This window comes from Alosa pseudoharengus, unplaced genomic scaffold (assembly GCF_046254945.1).
Source record: "Alosa pseudoharengus isolate Yale_2024_CS ecotype anadromous, Long Island Sound unplaced genomic scaffold, YU_APseudo_1.1 YU_APseudo_1.1_scf_9, whole genome shotgun sequence".
NCBI lineage: Eukaryota > Metazoa > Chordata > Actinopteri > Clupeiformes > Clupeidae > Alosa > Alosa pseudoharengus.
The window spans coordinates 17,815,843-17,834,920 of record NW_027468881.1 but is presented as its reverse complement, the minus strand read 5'-3'; the positions used below and the strand labels follow the sequence as shown (position 1 = coordinate 17,834,920).

Sequence of the window (19,078 nt, the reverse complement as noted above, 5' to 3'; positions counted from 1 at the left end):
TTGTTATACTGCATATGTGGATGTGTCTCCACCAATGCTTTCTAGTTGCAATCTATTAACCAATCAATTTTTTCCAACTTGATAACAGTCACCTGAAGGCTAGAAGTCAGTGGAGCATTCAGCTAATGACATGTTCCCTACTAGTTCTACCTTAAATAATTTGCACTCCCTGACAACTCTACATTAACCACGACATGGTTTGTAACTGTCGTATTCTGAGACTAATCTTTGATATTTTTTCACAACGCTGCACATCTTTCCTCACTCCTTGATGAAACCCAGGGCTAAATGACTATGATGTAAAGATGTAAGGATGTAAATGCATCTCTCCCTCCCTCTCCTCTCTTTCTCTCTCTCATCTCTCTCTCTCTCTCTCTCTCTCCTCTCCCTCTCCCCCTCTCTGGCTGCCGCCTCCACAGCCCCATGGGAGCGCTGCTCAGCATCTGCTCCTCATGCTGCACTCATTAAGGCAATCAAGCCTGCGAGATAAAGCAGCCTGATAATGGCCTAAACCCAAGTGTGTGTGTGTGTGTGTGTGCGTGTGTTTCTGTGTGCGTGTGTGTGTGTGTCATGTGCCGCCGTATCTTCAGATCCAGCCCACCACGGGGCCTCTAGAGGGGGGCATCCACGTGACCATCTGGGGGTCCAACCTGGGCCAGCGCTTCGAGGACATCCAGCACGGCGTGACGGTGGCTGGGGTGAGGTGTAAACCACTGCCTGAAGGCTACCTCATATCCACCAGGTGAGCGTAGGCCACACTCACCACTCTCACAACACACACATACACACACACACACACACACACACACACACACACACACACACTCTCGATTCGTCACATTCACCACACACACACAAACACACACACACACACACACACACACACACACACACTGGCCGGGCTGTGGTCACACTGCGGTCTATCATAATGCACAGAAAATCAGCGATATAGTGTAGGCCACTAGGAGTTGTGTAGTGGTATGGCATAATCGACTTCATCAGAAGCATTTAGTCATTTTTTTTACATTTCAGTAGTGCCGGCGGGCATCAACATTCCTTAAAATACCCCCGAATGCATTTGCATTCATTAGAAAACAGCGGTGCACTGGTGTTTTAATGTCATGTAAATGAGCCAACTGTGATCCATGCATAGCAACGCACTGGATATGTCTGGGTGCGTCCCTCAGCAGGACTGTGAGCTCGCTTGCTTGTTTTTTTTGTCCATGCACCCAGTATAGGTGCACTTTAGAAACTATTATTGGAGCGTGGATGCCTGGTATTTCCTGCACTCTGGAAGCAGTTTGTTTGTGTAGGCCCTTTTGGTGGCGGGCTCCTTGCAAGTGGTATTTGCAGGCCGGCCCTGCAGTGCCGCCCAGGCTGGGCTCGCCTGTTTGAAATGCCTGGAAATCGGCTCTGACCAGACAATGGTGCCACAGCGCCGCCTCTGAAACACACATCCTGTTTACCAAGTTATTTCTGATGAGTGATCCCAGCATCCTGAGATAGAGCTCTCTCTCTCTCTCTCTCTCTCTCTCTCTCTCTCTCTCTCTCTCTCTCTCTCTCTCTCTCTCTCTCTCTCTCTATCTTTCTGGCTCTTTCTTTCTTGCTCTCGCTCTCTCTATTGCATGCTCTTGCTTGCACTTTAAATAAGCTGTAATTGTCTATGGCTTGGCACTGACATGTTTGTTTGTTTGTGTGTGTGTGTGTGTGTTCCACAGGATTGTGTGTGAGCTGCAACGCAGCACACAGATTAAAGGACCTGTCATGATCACTGTGGGAGATTCTCCACCAGGACGGTCACTGCAGTCATTCACTTATCAAGTGAGTCACTTAAATCACTTAGGAGAGCCCCGTTATTTACAGAAACACGTATCATGGCCTCCTACGGTTCTCTCTCTTTCTCTCTCACACACGTACTCACAAACACACACACACACACACACACACACACACACACAAATATGTATATTTATACACACACGCACACACACACACTCACACTCCATCCTGCATACTTTTCTTTCAAAAACATATTCAAGGAAAAACACACCCAAACCACACAGCACATACTCACTCACACACACGCGCACACCACACACAAACACACCCGCACACACACACACACACTGCCAGTGGCGCAGACTCCCTGAAGGTCTCAGCCTCTCCTTCACTCCCTCACTGTTTGCAGTTTTGTTTCTCCTTAACTCTCAAAGTATGATTGAAACTTGCCCTTAGGTAGAAAAACAAAAATACACGCATAAAAACAAGACATCAAAGGAAGTCGTAAATATTTCATACTTAAAAGTTCTGACATTCAATCCAGTAAACATTTCTCGCCATTCTGGGTACATGTAAATGATTCTTTCTCTTACATTTGATATTTGTTTTCAGGATTCAATACGATTCTGTCTGCACTTATATAATGTCAGGAAAGTGTTTATTGTTGTGGAAGTGTATTTTATTTTCCAAAGTCTTCTGAAGTCTGACTTGCCTACATAGTATCATTACATCATCATAACCTTCCTCATCCTTTCGCTTGTGTGTGTGTGTGCGTGTGCATGTGCGTGAGATAGGACCCTCAGCTGGTAGGCATTGAGCCTGATAAGGGTCCAGTGTCCGGTGGCACACGTCTGACAGTAAAGGGCTCCCACCTGCTCACAGGACAAAGGAGTGACCTGAAGGCCTTCGTAGGACAGCAGCCCTGTTACATGTAAGCTGCATCACACTCCGGCACACTGAATGTGGGCTGCTCTCATGCTTCCCTCCTCTTGTCAGCTGATGTACAGAAGGCACGCTAACAGGAGGTCAGCTGTGTCATCTCTACGCAACGATTGCTTGGAGCTTGTTATGTGTTCCCCGCCCCCACCCCCCGCAGGGCTCTTTCCTGCGGACTGGATTCCAGTTTGTGTCATGTGCCTGCTGCAGTTTACAGGTCAAACAGAGACCAGGAGGATGGCAGGCTAGGCTCTCTGGCTGTGCTGAGCTGAGCTGCACTGCAGATCGTTATCTCAGAGAGCCTCAAAGAGGAGAACAGGGCCTAATACACATCAGACAACATCTATACACACACACACACACACACACACACAAAACGTATACACAAACATGTGTATACACACACACACACACACACACACACAACCAAAACAATCACACACTAATAAACAGAAACACAAAGGCTCCCGCTTATCAAATGCAAACAGATCACCTGACAAAACACACACCCTGAAGCAGAAGAGGAAATTGTTTACATAAGGAGCCACACATACTCAAGCAGACTCATAAACAAGGACAAGGCACCAGCCCAAATCCCCAGACAAATAGAGCAAGTGCAGGAGAAAGAAAGCACAAACTATAAATCCACAGTGTGTGAATCATAATTAAAAACACACTCTGATTATTTCTCATTCTATTTCTCTCTCCCTCTCTCTCTCCCTCCCTCCCTCTCTCTCTCTATCTATCTCCCTCCCTCTCTCTCTATCTATCTCCCTCCCTCTCTCCCTCCCTCTCTCTCTCTCTCTCTCTCTCTCTCTCTCTCTCTCTCTCTCTCTCTCTCTCAGAGTGGAAGAGGTGAATGACACCCAGCTAGTGTGCCGCACTAGCCGCGCTAACCACACGTCCGAGCTCACGGTCCGTGTTCTGTTCGGCAAGGCGGAGAGGACGGTGGGAAACGCGGTCTTCCGCTATTTACAGGACCCCATCATTACAGACGCGTCCCCTGCCGAGAGCTTCTACGGGTGAGCAGCGTGTGTTAAAAGCATCCTACCGCCCCAGCCAGTTGGAAGATTACAGAAGTCTAATTACACTGCAAGAGAGCGAGAGCTTTCCAATTATGCCTGACGTTTGACTAAAATAAAAAGACTTCAACTTTTTCATGTGTCGCTGTTTCTCAGGGGCGGACGGGCGATCACAGTGAGAGGGGAGAACTTTGACATCATCCAGCAGCCAATGATGTCCATGTGGGTGGAGCCAGTGGGCAACTTCCTGGTGCGGAGGAGGCGACACATGTCTCCCAGCGGACCCCATGTGGCCTTCAACAGTAGCATGATAAAGGTACAATTACTTCACCCCAGCTGCAGATTTCCTCCAACTTATCCTGCAGGATTACACTGAAGTAAAAACATGTCATTGCCATGGTACCATGTATTAGTGCTTCTCATGCAAAGACACTAATGCATTAGTTTGCTTGTAGAGACCGGTGTATCCAGTAGTCCATTAAAATAAAAGAAATGTCAATCTCAAAAAGCTGTAAATTCGTATTAAATATAAAATATATTGTGGATAGATAGATATTCTTTCATGTCATCATAGCATGTGTCTTCCGTAATTGCTTTTGAAAGCAGTGTAGATCAAGGCCTTTCATTCTTTTTGCTGTGTGTTATTACTTCAGAAACAGGAGCGCTGTGTGGATGTGATGTCAGACCGGATGACCTGCCTGACCCCAGCGGTCCCTCCCGACTGGAGGGTGGTGAGCGTGTGGTTCGAGCTGGACAACCTGCAGGTGGACTTTGAGAGCATCACAGGGAGGAAGTTCACCTACCACCCCAACCCGGAGCTCCACGCCCTCAACTTTCACACCCCCGACACTCCCTACCGATTCAAACCGGGAGCGGTGATCGCCGTGGAGGTCAGACTCCCTTATAAACGACCTCTCTTCTGTCTTTTGTTGTGTTGAATTGAAGGGTTTATATCCATGCAGGCATTTGGTATTTACACACTAACATAGATGTCATCATCATGGATTTGGGACTGTTTCCCAGCTGGGTGATGTAGTGTGTTTTGTTATCTGCCTCTGTGGTTTCATTTGGTGTTTGCCATCATCAGTAGTTGTGTTGTTGTCGCCATGCTATGTTGAGCAGTGGCTCTAGTGTGTTTCTCTTGCAGTTTCTGCTGGTGTTGATGTAAATAGTGATGTGATGCTGATTATGTGTTTTTGTGGGAAAAGTGCTCCGTGGGAGTTGTCATGCTGACGTTGATATTTGATAAAGGATAAGCTGTGTTGAAAAGCTGATGTTGACACTGATAACAGTCCTGATGCTGTTGATGCCCTTTGCTTCATGGTGTTTAGGCAAATGCTGTCAGTGCGGATTACATGTGTGTTTAGTGGTGTCTTTGTATTGAATGGCTGGTGATGAAACAGAATGCGTGCTTCACAGTTCTGAAGCTTCTTATTGTTGTGGTGTTGGTGAGGGATCAGAGGGTTATAGCACAAAGCGAGGTTACTGGATTACTACGGTAACTTCAGGAATAACCGCTGATCTACAAGAGAACGCTTTACTGCATGTATTGCCTCTGAAGTTCCATATTGTTTTGAGATCAGCGGTAGCTGCCAAAGTTGCCTGGGTACACCAGTAATCTCACTTTGTATTGTTGCAGGGTGTGTAGCGGTGCGCTAGTAGTGTTTCTGACTTTTAATAACTGTGGAGGCATGACTCGTCAGTGTAATTACTGACTTTGAGTGTTTTTCTTTGTGGTTAGTGGTGTCAGTATAATATTACATAATTCTGAGATGCTCACGTCTGCCAGTGAGCTGCCCATTAAGTTTGAAAGAAATGAAATCATCTGAACTCTAATTTGATCTGCTGTGGTAAGTTGCACTGAGTGTGTTGATATGGGTGTTTGATAATGTCTTTCTGGTGTGTGTGTGTGTGTGTGTGTGTGTGTGTTCAGGGTAAAGACCTGATGTTGGCCATGACCCGTGACGAGGTGGTGGCCTGGCTGGGGGACCAGCGGTGCGAAGTGAAGACCCTGGACAGCACACACCTGTACTGCGAACCTCCTGAGGAGCAGCCGCTCAGCAGAGACACCGAGTCAGAGTTACCCAGTCTCCACGTGAGTACCCACACACGTACACACACATACATACACACACACACACACACACACACACACATACACAGACACACATTTGCAGATGACACAGTGATCTTGGGCCTGATTAGTAACAACAATGAACAGCTCTACTTGGATCAGGTTGATGAGGTGGCACAGTGGTGTCAATCTAACAGCTTGACACTGAATGTCAATAAAACCAAGGAAATGGTAGTGGATTACAGAAGGCAGCAGTAGAACTACAGTTACACCCCACTAATGATCAGCAGGCAACCTGTAGAGAGAGTCACAAGTTTTAAATACCTTGGTGTCCACATTACTGAAGACTTAACATGGACTGTTAACACTCAATATGTTCTGAAGAAGTCCAGACAACGACTCTGAATTTCCTTAGCTGACGAAGGAAGTAAAGTTTCTACATCCATCATGAAGGCCTTCTACACTTCAGCGGTTGAGAGTGTTCTAACTGGTAGCATCATCACCTGGTATGGGAACTCCACAGTTAGAGATTGTAGTACTCTGCAGAGAGTAGTGCGCTCAGCTGAACGTACTATAAGAACTCAACTCCCTGCTCTACAAGATATCTATTCCAGAAGAGTACTCCTAAGAGCCCAAAATATCCTGAAGGACTCTTCTCATCCTCATTCTCATTATTCCTACCGCTGAAATCAAGAAGACCCCTATGTAGTCACAAAGCCAGAACTGAGAGACTCAGGAGAAGTTTTTATCCCCAGGCCATCCGAACTCTGACTTTGCACACATTCACTCCTCAGCACTCTCAAACATTTCCCAACTCTGAACTCACACTATACTGCCTTTGCACTCATTCACTCCTCAGCACTCATGACCCCCCCCCCCCCCCCCCCCCCCCCCACACACACACACACACACACACACACACACCTACATGACTTTTAGCACTTTTAGCACTTTTACATCCCTATGCTACAGACCTTTTATTTATTTTCTTATTTCATCACACGTCAAAACACACACACACACACACACACACCTGACTTTCTCCTACCTGACTTTCTACCCAAAGACTTTCTGACTTTCTACCCATGTCCTTGATTGCCTAGCCTTTCTGCCACATTATTTCATCAGGAAGCTTCTCCAACACAGACACACATACAGACACACCCACACATACACATACACAGAAACAAACACACATACACAGAGACAAACACACACACATACACAGACACACATACAGACACACACACACACACACAGACATACTGTACACAGAGACATGTCTAAACTGTGCTCCTTCAGTGGCACAACCTCTTATTACTAACGAGTTACCCAGTCTGCAGGTGAGAACCACACATAAACAGACTCATGTGCGCACACACATAAAGACACACACAGACACTCCTCAATGTTGAGCACTTCCAGAAGAGCTACCCCTTGGCAGAGCAACCCAGTCTACATGAGTGCCATGCATACACATACAAATGCATGCCTGTGAGCACACACGCACACACACACACACACACACACACACACACACACACACACACACACACACACGCATGCACACACATCCACCAGAGAGACAGTTTCTTGGCATAGACAAATCAGACTTGCACTGTATGCATGCACACATCACACACATGCATACACCCACACCTTTCCAGCCCACTCACAAACCTCAGGGGAGCATACTGACATGGCATGACATTCACATATTCACACATTTCTGCACATCTTCCGGGCTCTGTCCGGGTATCTGTCCTCTGTGGTTTTCACAGATGTAGTCACATGCAGACACAATCACACATGCATGGCCACACTTGCAAACGCAAACACTCTTAAAGGATGTCAACATGTCTCAAATGATTCACCTGGTGTTACCAGTTTATATAATGTTTGCTATTGCTAGTGTGTGTGTGTGTGTGTGTTTGTGGTGGTGTGTGTGTGTTCTTCTAACCTGTGTGTGTTTGAAGGTTTTTAATGCATATTTGAAACAGTGTGATAAATACATAGATACTGTACTTAATTTACCCCAATAGAAAGTTAGGAAACTGTTTGTGTTACTGGTGTTTCGTATGGTGGCATATCTACTCTTGTGTGTGCGTGCATGCGTGTGTGTGTGTGTGTGTGTGTGTGTGTGTGTGTGTGTGTGCGCGTGGCCAGGTTGTGATGGGGAAGCTGGTGTTTGACCTGGGCCCGGTGCAGTACGACACAGATGACCCGTCCCCCGTGCCCCTGGCTGCCCAGGTGGGACTGGCAGCCAGCGCTGCTGTGGTGGTGCTCATCGTGCTGGTCATCATCCTCATGTACAGGTCAGAAACACACACACAAACACATTACATGTATTAATTTAGCTGACAGCTGAGTGGCTTACAATTTAGAACTAACACTCAAGCTACACTGCAAATGAGACCTTAGTGTAACACTCAATACTATTTTACAAACTTCATCAGACTTTCTAGGATCAGGAAGTTTAAGTACTAACCTGCTCAAAGGAATGGTAGTAGAAGGAGAAATAAGGGAATAATAATAATAATAATATTTATTTATATAGCACTTTTCAAGCATTGAGCACAAAGTGCATACAGACAAACATGAAGAGCATTTTTTCTATGCACAAAGTGCAACAAAAGTGCTTCACACACAAGACCCAAACAAACAAATAACAAAAATGCCTAACTGAGCGGCGTAATCGCCAGCGTACCCGTGACGCATGAAACATACAACATGTGAAACATACGGACAACAAACAGACAAACAATCAAACAAAAAACAAATAATAAAATAAATAATTAATAAGACATTTTAAAAAGAAAACTCATGTTAATTTAGTCCAGTTGGTTGCATCTAGTTAACCGGCTGAATAGTCCAACGGCAATGATGAAGGCGCACAGCTGTGTCCAACCCGGAGGATTTAACGTTATCCTGGCAGTCTGGAGAGCACTGGAAGCAATGAACAGTCTGAAGTCGTAGGTGATCCTACAGATCAGCAACTCGGTGGACATAGCAATCTCACTGAACAACAAACGGTCGCTGTCTGTCATCAGAGTTCTTCAAACTTGCTTCTAACGTTAACGTTACTAAATCCAGACTCCAGGCAGCAGAGCAAGGCAGCTCACAGGTCAATCCAGTGGTCGCGGCAGCGGCACATCTCTCCCTCTCAGAGGTCCACCACAACCGTCCTGAGAAATCCCTTTCCGAAGCGCAGCGCTTTTCACGGATGGAGTAGGCTACCAAAAGTCCAGGACAAAAGCCAACGTCAACGATTAGCCATGGCTAGGTCCTCAGCCCAATGGACTTTAACGTTAAGTTGACTTAACGTCACATCATCAGCAGACTTGTCAGCAAAAAAAAGGACTAAGAATAACACAAAAACTACCAAAAAATAACGCAAATAAAGAGAGAATACATTTAACTAGACAAAAAATACAAAAAATTAACAGAACATAACATAAATTTACAAACATTACATAAAAACAAACAAAAACATGATGCCAGACGGGGCGTGTCTCGCCAGCGTCCCCGTAACCTAGCAACCTAGAATAGAAGAAAGGAAGTGCATGGTTAGGTGTGTTAGGTGTGTTAGGTGAGTTAGGTGAGTTAGGTGTGTTGGGTGAGTTAGGTGTGTTGGGTGTGTTAGGTGTGTTGGGTGTGTTAGGTGTGTTAGGTGAGTTAGGTGTGTTGGGTGAGTTAGGTGTGTTGGGTGTGTTAGGTGTGTTGGGTGAGTTGGGTGTGGTAGGAGAGCAGATTGGGTTCTTGGAGAGAAGAATGCCCCTGATCTGGTAGCACTTGAAGAGAAGAATGCCCCTTATCTGGTAGCACTTGATGGCTTGTTTTACCATTGGGACACTACAGAAGCCAATAGTCTGGATTAACGTGTATGTAGCGGCGGCAGTTGGGGCAGGTCAGGGCACACAGGGATGTGTACACACACACACACACACACACACACACACACACACACACACACACACACACACACACAGGGTGTTGAAGTCACTGGCAGACTGTGTGAATTGTGATTCAGTTTGAAGCTCTATTGATTGACTGAATGTCACTAAAAATCTGATAACTGTCAGAAATATACCATACCTCACTGATATATGCTTCACCGATATCGACCGTTTACTCATAATTAGACACACACTTCCACACATTTAGTGATGGAGCGTGTTCTATTGGGCGCTGAAACTAATGCCTTTGTCCAGTATGCACCGCACTGTTTTATAATGTACTATATGTTTGACCAACAGTGCGCTGGTAGGCTTAGACCCTTGTATTAGCTGTGGACCCATGCTGTTGTGGATAAGCCACAGATACAGCTGTTACCATGCATCCCCCTCATGTCCACACCAAGGCCTATTCATACGCACTCATCCCATGTGGAATGTGTCAGATCGGGCGAAGATGACGTCTCGGTGCCCCGCCGCCCCAGCGCTCGATGCCTGTGATGTTGCGGGATAAGACGGGCAGGTGTGGGCACACATGCTCCGCTCAATGCGCCCAACTGTCACTCTTCCCCGTAGTATGAAATTGTAAATGACTGTGGGCGAAAGCTCCAGTCAAGCCTGGTAATTTGATCCTATTACAGCAGAGTAATCCATAGCCGGGAAGGAACAAAAGAAAGCCACATGCTGAGAATATTCACCATTCATCAGCAAAGGAGTGAGAGAGAGAGAGAGAGAGAGAGAGAGAGAGAGAAAGAGCGGGAGGAGAAAAAAACTTGGCTAGAAACATTTTGGCAGAAGCAAGCTTGTAAATGTATAAGGGGGTGGTGGTGGTGGGTTGCAACAGTTGCCCTCGTCTTTTCGCACGCTAACGTGGTTCCTTTGCCGTCTCCAGGAGGAAGAGCAAGCAGGCCCTGCGAGACTACAAGAAGGTTCTGGTCCAGTTGGAGACGCTGGAGATCAATGTCGGCGATCAGTGCCGGAAGGAGTTCACAGGTAGCAGCCAGCCCCGAGAGCCAGCAGCTCCATCAAGCAGCTTGCGCTCTCTCATTTGCATGGGTTTTTTTTTCTATCTGTGGAGACCAAATGTGGCAGAAAGTGATGCGCCGCCATGTTGTGTTGTGTTTTTGAGCTATGTTGTTGCCAGTAGGCACGAAACGGGAGCCACTGCAGCCAAAAGTACGGATGATTATCCAGTAACTAGTCTGCCGAAATCACATCCAAGTGCATCTTGCATAATGGCTTGCCTGGCATTACTCCTGACCAACCCTGTTCCTCTCTCTCTGTCTCTCTTTCTCATACTCTCCCTCCCTCACTCTGTCTCTCTATATGTCTGTTTTATTCCTCTTTCCATCTTGCATTCCTCTGCTCTTGTTCTCTCCTTTCCTTTACTCTCTCGCTCCGCTCCTTCTCTCTTCCCTCCTTCCTCCCCTCTGTTGTCATCCCCCCTTCCAGACCTGATGACGGAGATGATGGACCTCAGTAGTGACGTGGGGGGGCCGGGAATCCCCCTGCTGGACTACCGCATGTACGCCGAGCGCATCTTCTTCCCCGGTCAAAAGGGGGCACCGCTGAGCCAGAACCTGGACCTGCCCGACTCACGGCGGCAGACGGTGGAGCAGGGCCTGGGCCAGCTCAACAACCTGCTCAACAACAGGCTCTTCCTCACCAGGGTGAGCACAACGCTGCCCCCTCCAGGCCCACTCCAGCATTGCATCTCAGTGCTCTCAGTAGAGGTGTACAAGGAAAGGCATCGATAGGATATGGTGTTTCACACCAGATTTATTTTTTTCCTTTTAGACAGAGATGGATTGTTGCCCCCGACCTGTTGCCTGTGTTATCGTAGCTCAGTTTTGATTGGCTTGGGAAAGTCGGATGTGTCGCCGGGGCGCTCACCTCTTACCCCAGGGGAGACTCATTAGCACACTGTATCTGATCAGCAGGTGGGCGTATGTGTGGGTGTGAGTGTGACACTTTAGACAGCAAGGCAGGAAATCTCCCATCTCTGCGCCCACAGAGAGGGCAGAAGATCGAAATGAGATGTGTGTGTGTGTGTGTGTGTGTGTTTGTGTGTGTGTGTGAGCTTGCTACCGGAAAGACCATACCATACAGTCTCACTCACGAACATGCCCTCATCCCAAGCAAATGCCATAGCAGCGCTCCTACGGGATAACTCCTCTTTGATATAACGCTGTTAGATTGCAAAAAGATATTACGATCAGACTCCATGTATATAAAATCACGCCTCTGAAATATGGATGAGGATCCTGTCGAGGCGCGCTGTTGTGTACATTAAGTAACGCGTGCACGTTCGGCGCTCCGTTTGAGCCCTGTGATGACTAAACAAAAAGAGACAGAAGCCCACCTTTAATATTTCATCAGCTCTTAATTATTCATCCTGAGTTTTCATCTCTGTTTTCCCAGCCTTCCACACATTCCTTTTGGAGGAGACTTATGTCACCCATATAACTTCTTTAACAGTGGACAGATGTGGTCCTTTTGAGGATGTTTGCAATTGTCAAATAATTTGCCTTTTGCAACACTCAAATAGTTCAGAACCAAAATGACATGTCCTTATTGAGCACGTTGAAGAAGCCTTCATTCCACCCAAAACTCATCCTAAATAATTGAGGCTGTGGCTGAGACGTGATTAGGTTTTTCCCTGCGATGAACACCCAGCAGGACAGAACCTCACACAGAAACACTGTTGTACTGTATGTTTACAGTTAATCACAGTTCCAGTACACTAGTGAGGCAGTGAGGCATGGGGCATTACTTCATGATTGCCCATGAGATGCACACACTGTGCTGGATCAGGACTTCAGCTAGATCTGTGTTCACACCTAAAGCCTGTTACTGTAATTGCAAGGCTAATGGACCGTCACCTGTATAGCGGCTATTGTTTTAGCGTACCTGTTTACACAAACCCTTTTGGGTGTTGCACCTAGTGAATGAGCATGGTAAGATGTTGAAGGATTGGGCATAAACAAGAAGGCACCAATAGCACAACTCTGGTACCATATAATCACAGTAAAAGCCACATCATTGCTGCATGCACTCTATCCACTGCAGGAAGCCCACGGCAGTAATGGCCCTACTTTTGACATTCATTACATCAAAAATCCAGTGCCTCTGCTGTTGCGCTGTGTAATGATGGCCCCCTTTGCCTTGGCGCTCCATCCCGCTGGCTGTGTTTTCTGACCTATAGACAGATCCCGCTGCTGCTGTTGTTGCTCTCCTCTCCCACTGCCATGTTGTTTACACTCATGCTGAAACCCCAGCAGGGCTTCCCTCTCATAATCACAACAACTGCCATGTCGAGCCTCCCCCGTGGCTCTTGACCTCCAGGCTAACTGTGTTATCTCTCTCCTTTCTCCTCCTCCGCCTCCTCCTCCTCCTCATCTTCCTCCTCCTCCTCATCTTCCTCCTCCTCTTCCTCCTCGGTCCTCCCTGGCTTCCCGTAGTTCATCCACACGCTGGAGGCCCAGCAGAGCTTCTCGCAGCGCGACCGCGGCTACGTAGCCTCGCTGCTCACCATGGCGCTGCACGACAAGCTGGAGTACTTCACCGACGTCATGAAGACGCTGCTCGGCGACCTGGTGCAGCAGTACGTGGACAAGAACCCCAAGCTCATGCTACGCAGGTGGGTCACCACGACACAGGGCACTCCCGCAGCTCTGGACAACTCGGGTGTCCTCAGATGTGCTGACCGCTCTGGACCCCCATAGGCTGTTAGTTCTCTGTCTGTCACTGTGTGTTTATTTATGACGACCACGGCCTAATGAAGTCATTAGACCAGAATAGAGATTTAAAAAAACCCTCATTACTCAGTTCGCCGAAATGATGTCGTTCAGGTGTATGGCATAGCTCTGGGTTTGTTGTGATATGTTAGGGGGTGAGTGTAGAGCCCTGAATGTGTTCTGAGGGTCCAGTGTGTCATGTCTCTTTCGTCAGGACGGAGACCGTGGTGGAGAAGATGCTGACCAACTGGATGTCCATTTGCCTCTACTCCTTCCTCAAGGTCAGTGAGTCAGTTTAGTTTTTGAGCTTGGGGCTCGAATGAGTCATCTGTGATGAGGTTGGGAACAGTTGATTTGGTAATTTATCTTGCGCTCCAAATAAATTGTCCAGGAAGCAATTCATTAGAGTTCTGTTGGATGTCAAAGGGGATTTCACTCTTCTGGTCATTGAGTATGTTTTTGTTTGGATGTGTGTGCGCGCGCATGCATGTGTGTGTGTGCGTGTATGTGTGCATGTGTGTGTGTGTGTGCGTGTGTTTGCGCGTGTGTGTGTTCACAGGAAGTGGCCGGAGAGCCTCTCTACATGCTGTACAGGGCCATTAAGTACCAGGTGGACAAAGGGCCTGTGGATGTGGTGACAGGCAAAGCCAAACGCACACTAAATGACAGCCATCTCCTGAGGGAGGACATCGACTACACTTCCATGGTGTGTCTTTCTTTCTTTCTCTAAGCCCGTTTCCCTCTCCGTCTCCCACTCTCTGTATTTGTAGCTTTTTCTCTCGTACTGCTATGATGTTACTACTTCTTCCTTTATTCCCTCTACCCTCTCTATTCCTTTCTCTCTCTCTCTCTCTCTCTCTGTCTTTCTCTTTCTCGCTCTCTTTCTCTGTCTTTCTCTCTCTCTTTCTCTTTCTTTTTCTTTCTCTCTCTCTCTCTCTTTTTCTCTATCTTCTCTCTCTCTCTCTCTCTCTCTCTCTCTCTCTATCTTCTCTCTCTCTCTCTCTCTCTCTCTGGTATGTGTATCTGGATGATCTGTTTGTCCCTCATCACTTCCCGTCCTCGTTAGTCACACAGCCACACTGGAGGGCCCCATTCGTTCCGCTGCTCTCCTCATGTTAAGAGTGGCTGCAGACGGGCAGCAGAGAGAGACCAGCTGTCCAAACCTACCAGCCCCAGCTCAGCATGCCTATGCACTGACCACACATAAGCCGACCTATTACTCCAGAAACACACTGCGCTCATCAGACACACATTTCAAAAGAGTTTGTGTAGGGATTTGTCAGATTTCCAACACTTTAAAGGTCTACTTTATCACCTAATCAGTCCCTCTTGGATGCATGCAACCCATAGTCTTGACAGAGAGCACTGGCTTGATTGAGAGAGGGTGAGAAAGAGTGTGTGAGTGACTGTCTTGCTTTTCTCTCTCAGACTCTGACAGTGATGGTGAAGAGTGGGGTTGAGGTACAGGCCTGCCCGGTGAAAGTGTTGGACATCGACACCATCACCCAGGTGAAGGACAAGATCCTGGACCAGCTCTACAAAGGGATGCCCTACTCACAGAGACCCCAAGCAGACTCCCTGGATCTGGGTAGGGTGCAGTGCATGCATGCAGGTTCTGCCTTTAGACAGACACACACACACACACACACACACACACACACACACACACACACACACACACACAAATACATAGAACAGTACAGTACATGATCTTCCAGATGTGGACACCCAACACACACACACACACACACACACACACATGTGTTCGGACACATACACATACACACATACACATACACACATACAAATGGTATTCCGGGAAATAATCTTTAGAGTAACCTGCATGACCTTGTGGTTGAATAGTAAATTAAAAAGGTCAAAGAGCTCGACCGCTGTGAGCACATCTAAAATGCAGGTCTGGTAAACAGGCACGACCATTTCAAGAGGGATCCATTGATTATTGGTCTGCTTGATTTTCCAGAATGGAGGGCAGGGCAGGCAGGTCACTTGACCCTGTCAGACGATGACGTGACGGCCATCATCCAGGGCCGCTGGAAGAGAATCAACACCCTGCAGCACTACAAGGTACACATCTCGGCTGGCGTTCACCAGAGTACTCATTTTGTGGATGTTAGGTAAGGGATAACGGCCGCCGAGGTGTCCTGTTATACGGAATTAATGGACGAGGGCGAGGGGCAAAAACTCCCCGACGCGCAGCGGAGTTGCCTCCGCCCAAGTCCATTAATTCCGTATAACTGGACACACCTCGAAGGCCGTTATCCCGCTTATCACCCGGTTGCCATTGTAAACACTGGAAACACGCGGTTCTGTTTAAAAAGAAGCTCACTAGTTCAGCTTGTTGTACAACTTTAGCATGGACAGTTAGCCTGTTTACAGTTGATTCCATTGTTGGGAAGCCTGCAACCAAAAGATTCTAGAGCGCTGCAACCGTCGTCCTACTATGGTTGTTATAGTTACCATTCATAAGCATTGATATGGAACGGTGTCCTGTTATTCAGAATTAAAGGCCACCCGCCAGCCAATCAGAAAAGAGTATTTCTTCTCTCTGGGTGATAATACATTTTAATAGATGGTTGCTTTTATTCTGCCCATTCTCTTGTTCTCTATATCTGGTCATCTGGTCATCTACCCCCCAAATAATTTCCTGTTTCTCCATTCTACCACTTTCATCTCCTCTCTTCCTGTCTATGTCATCCCTTCTCCTCTCCTCTTCCGTCCTCCCCTCTCTCTCCTGTCTTCTCCAGGTCCCAGATTTAGCCACAGTAGCACTCATCCCTCGCTCTCAGAGCTCCGTTGTCATGGGCATCAATCAGGTCTACCAGACTGGGGAAAGTAAGTCACACATTCACAGACAGAAACTCACAGCTAATTAACAACCGAGAAAACATCAATCATTTAGTTTAACAACAACTTTAGATTTGCATAGATCCCTTAAAGCTAATGGAATAAAGCTTCTTTCTTATTCTGTACTAAATATACTTTTTAACCCTTAAAGGTGTAGCGTCACACCGGAGTGATGGGAATGTTGAAAAATGAATGTTCTAAAAAATATCTGGGTTCATTGAATTCAACATAGAATTCACCTTCAATTGTTGGAATGTTGAAAATGGATGTTGGAATGTTGAAAAACAAACAAACAAAACAAAAGGGTTAAAGTCACAGTTTAGATATAGGACTGTATGCATGCGATATAAACACTCAGTGACCTATTTCCCACTTGTTGAGCTGACATTTGTGTGTGTGTGTTGTCTCTTTGTGCCCATCAGAGACCCCCATGCTGGAGGGGGAGGAGGAGGAGGGTCAGCGGCTGTGGCACCTGGTCAAGTCCAGCGAGGACCCCGAGATCCCCAAACACCGCAAGAGCAGCATGAGGGAGAGAGAGAGGGCCAAAGCCATCCCCGAGATCTACCTCACACGCCTGCTCTCCATGAAGGTAACACACACACACACACACACACACACACACACACACACACACACACACACACACACACACACACACACACACACACACAGAGAGAATATGAGGAGGAGAGAGGGCCAAAGCCAGAGTATTACACATAGCTGTTTCACTCAAAAATGTGGGAATAACACACAGATTCACACTTAAAGCGTTACATAGATAAAAGCGCTCCTGTTTACAGAAACACCTAACATAGACTTGATTTGGGTGGAAAGAGAGTTAGTGTGCTAAATGTGTGCTGACCTGTTCCTCTCAGGGCACCCTGCAGAAGTTTGTGGACGACGTGTTTGTGGCCATCCTCAGCACCAAGCGGCCACCACCCATCGCCGTCAGGTTCTTCTTCGACTTCCTGGATGACATGGCAGAGAAGCACGGCATCGACGACCCAGAGACGGTTCATATCTGGAAAACCAACAGGTGACCAAAACTAGCTGTATAGCTGGCCCCATGCCATATGTCTTTGATTAGCAGCAATAATAAGGGGGGAAATTTAAACATGTTCCTTGCTTGTTCCTTGGATTGTAACCTGTCCACGTCTTACATAGATGTTAGAGTTGCAGCAATTTTGGAAATCAACCAAAGGATACCTACACTTTATTATGACATGACATATCACCTTAGACAAGCCCTTGAGCTGGTTTGAAATGTCTGCCCTTGCACAGTTCAAACTATATCAATCACACCTTGAATACCATGCCTCATTAGCACCCACTTGGTACATTAACTGGGATTTCAATGTGCAGTAATGAATGCTAAAGTTTAGTGTTTACAGAATGATTGATGTTGCAGTTGTCAAGAGCTCAAGGAACTGTTACTAATAAAAACTTCCATTAAGGGGATGTCAGGGATTTACTCATAAACAAGTTCAGACGGCACATCTCTTTGGGCTTGTCCTTCTCAGGGATTAAATGCTTCCCGTCTGTCTGTCTGTCTGTCTGTCTGTCTGTCTGTCTGTCTGTCCTCTGCAGCCTGCCTCTGAGGTTCTGGGTAAACATCCTGAAGAACCCGCAGTTTGTGTTTGACGTGCAGGTCACAGACAGTGTGGACGCTGTACTGTCCGTCATCGCACAGACGTTCATCGACTCCTGCACCACGTCCGAGCACAAAGTGGGACGGGTAGGTGCCTCTCCGCAGCATCCGCTCTGATGTTCTTTCCTGTTTCGCTGATAGAATTTGAGTCGACAAGTAGCGAGTTGAAGGGTTCAGTTTTTTTTAGCAACACCAGCACAGTGGTAATGTTTAATGTATGCCTAGTACATGCAGAGTTACTTTGGATGAAGTTTTCAAACAAGTGCTTGCTAAGCACTGTCTTAATCATCTAATAACACTTGAGGCTTGCTCGTGGGACTTAACCTTTCTCTTTAAAGTGGAAAATATTTCTTTTCAAATCCTATAGATGTTAAGTAGCGCTGAATTATAATGCTAAATTACTTTAAATTGTCTTGCCTAACTAACAGCATTGTATGACTGTAATTTGTGACTGTTTGTGAAAAGGTTATGGTTAATACCACTCAGCTAACAAATGCTAGTTCATTGGTTTCTCCAGTGTCCTTTTCATCTCCTTCAGTGCAACCCTAGTTTGCGCAGATAGAGATGGCTTGATCATTATTCCTTCTCCTCCACCAGGACTCTCCAGTGAATAAGCTCCTGTATGCCAGGGAGATTCCCAGGTACAAGCAGCTGGTGGAGAGGTAAGAGACAGAGCCACGCGTCTAGCTGTGCCATCAAGTAGTTATCATGTCTTCCCAAGGATCGCATATTGTTTGACTTGTTTGACAGTGTGTGTGTTAAAATTAAAATTCTTTAAAATTAATTTTGTAGGTATTACAGTGACATTCACAGTTCTGGGTCAGGCTGCTACCAGGAGATGAACTCTACTCTCACTGAGCTATCAGGAGTAAGTAATGAGATGTAATTCTTTATACCTCTTTACTTAACAATATATATGATATGGTAATCTCTCAAAGCAATGCTGGTCAACCTGATTTTAATGATTCTATTCTGTGTCATATTTTTCATAATAAACTGGACACTCCATATACTGTAATGAATGACCATATTAAGTCCATGTGCTGAAACCAGTGAGCAGTGGT

General features: G+C 46.6%; 1 protein-coding gene across 3 annotated transcripts in view; it reads left to right on the top strand.

Moving 5' to 3' along the window:
• The window catches only part of plxnb3 (plexin B3), a 62,570-nt gene that overhangs the window by 41,460 nt on the left and 2,032 nt on the right, over window positions 1-19,078 (top strand). For all 3 annotated transcript variants that reach the window (XM_076277021.1, XM_076277020.1, XM_076277022.1), the window contains exons 14-34: window positions 591-742; window positions 1,719-1,821; window positions 2,574-2,710; window positions 3,561-3,737; window positions 3,894-4,053; window positions 4,391-4,627; window positions 5,671-5,832; window positions 7,978-8,126; window positions 10,657-10,757; window positions 11,217-11,434; window positions 13,226-13,404; window positions 13,716-13,782; window positions 14,061-14,207; window positions 14,930-15,089; window positions 15,483-15,586; window positions 16,267-16,354; window positions 16,789-16,955; window positions 17,242-17,402; window positions 17,954-18,101; window positions 18,612-18,676; window positions 18,807-18,882. In XM_076277021.1, coding sequence (XP_076133136.1) covers window positions 591-742; window positions 1,719-1,821; window positions 2,574-2,710; window positions 3,561-3,737; window positions 3,894-4,053; window positions 4,391-4,627; window positions 5,671-5,832; window positions 7,978-8,126; window positions 10,657-10,757; window positions 11,217-11,434; window positions 13,226-13,404; window positions 13,716-13,782; window positions 14,061-14,207; window positions 14,930-15,089; window positions 15,483-15,586; window positions 16,267-16,354; window positions 16,789-16,955; window positions 17,242-17,402; window positions 17,954-18,101; window positions 18,612-18,676; window positions 18,807-18,882 — 2,958 coding nt within the window. The remainder of the gene's footprint in view (window positions 1-590; window positions 743-1,718; window positions 1,822-2,573; window positions 2,711-3,560; window positions 3,738-3,893; window positions 4,054-4,390; window positions 4,628-5,670; window positions 5,833-7,977; window positions 8,127-10,656; window positions 10,758-11,216; window positions 11,435-13,225; window positions 13,405-13,715; window positions 13,783-14,060; window positions 14,208-14,929; window positions 15,090-15,482; window positions 15,587-16,266; window positions 16,355-16,788; window positions 16,956-17,241; window positions 17,403-17,953; window positions 18,102-18,611; window positions 18,677-18,806; window positions 18,883-19,078) is intronic.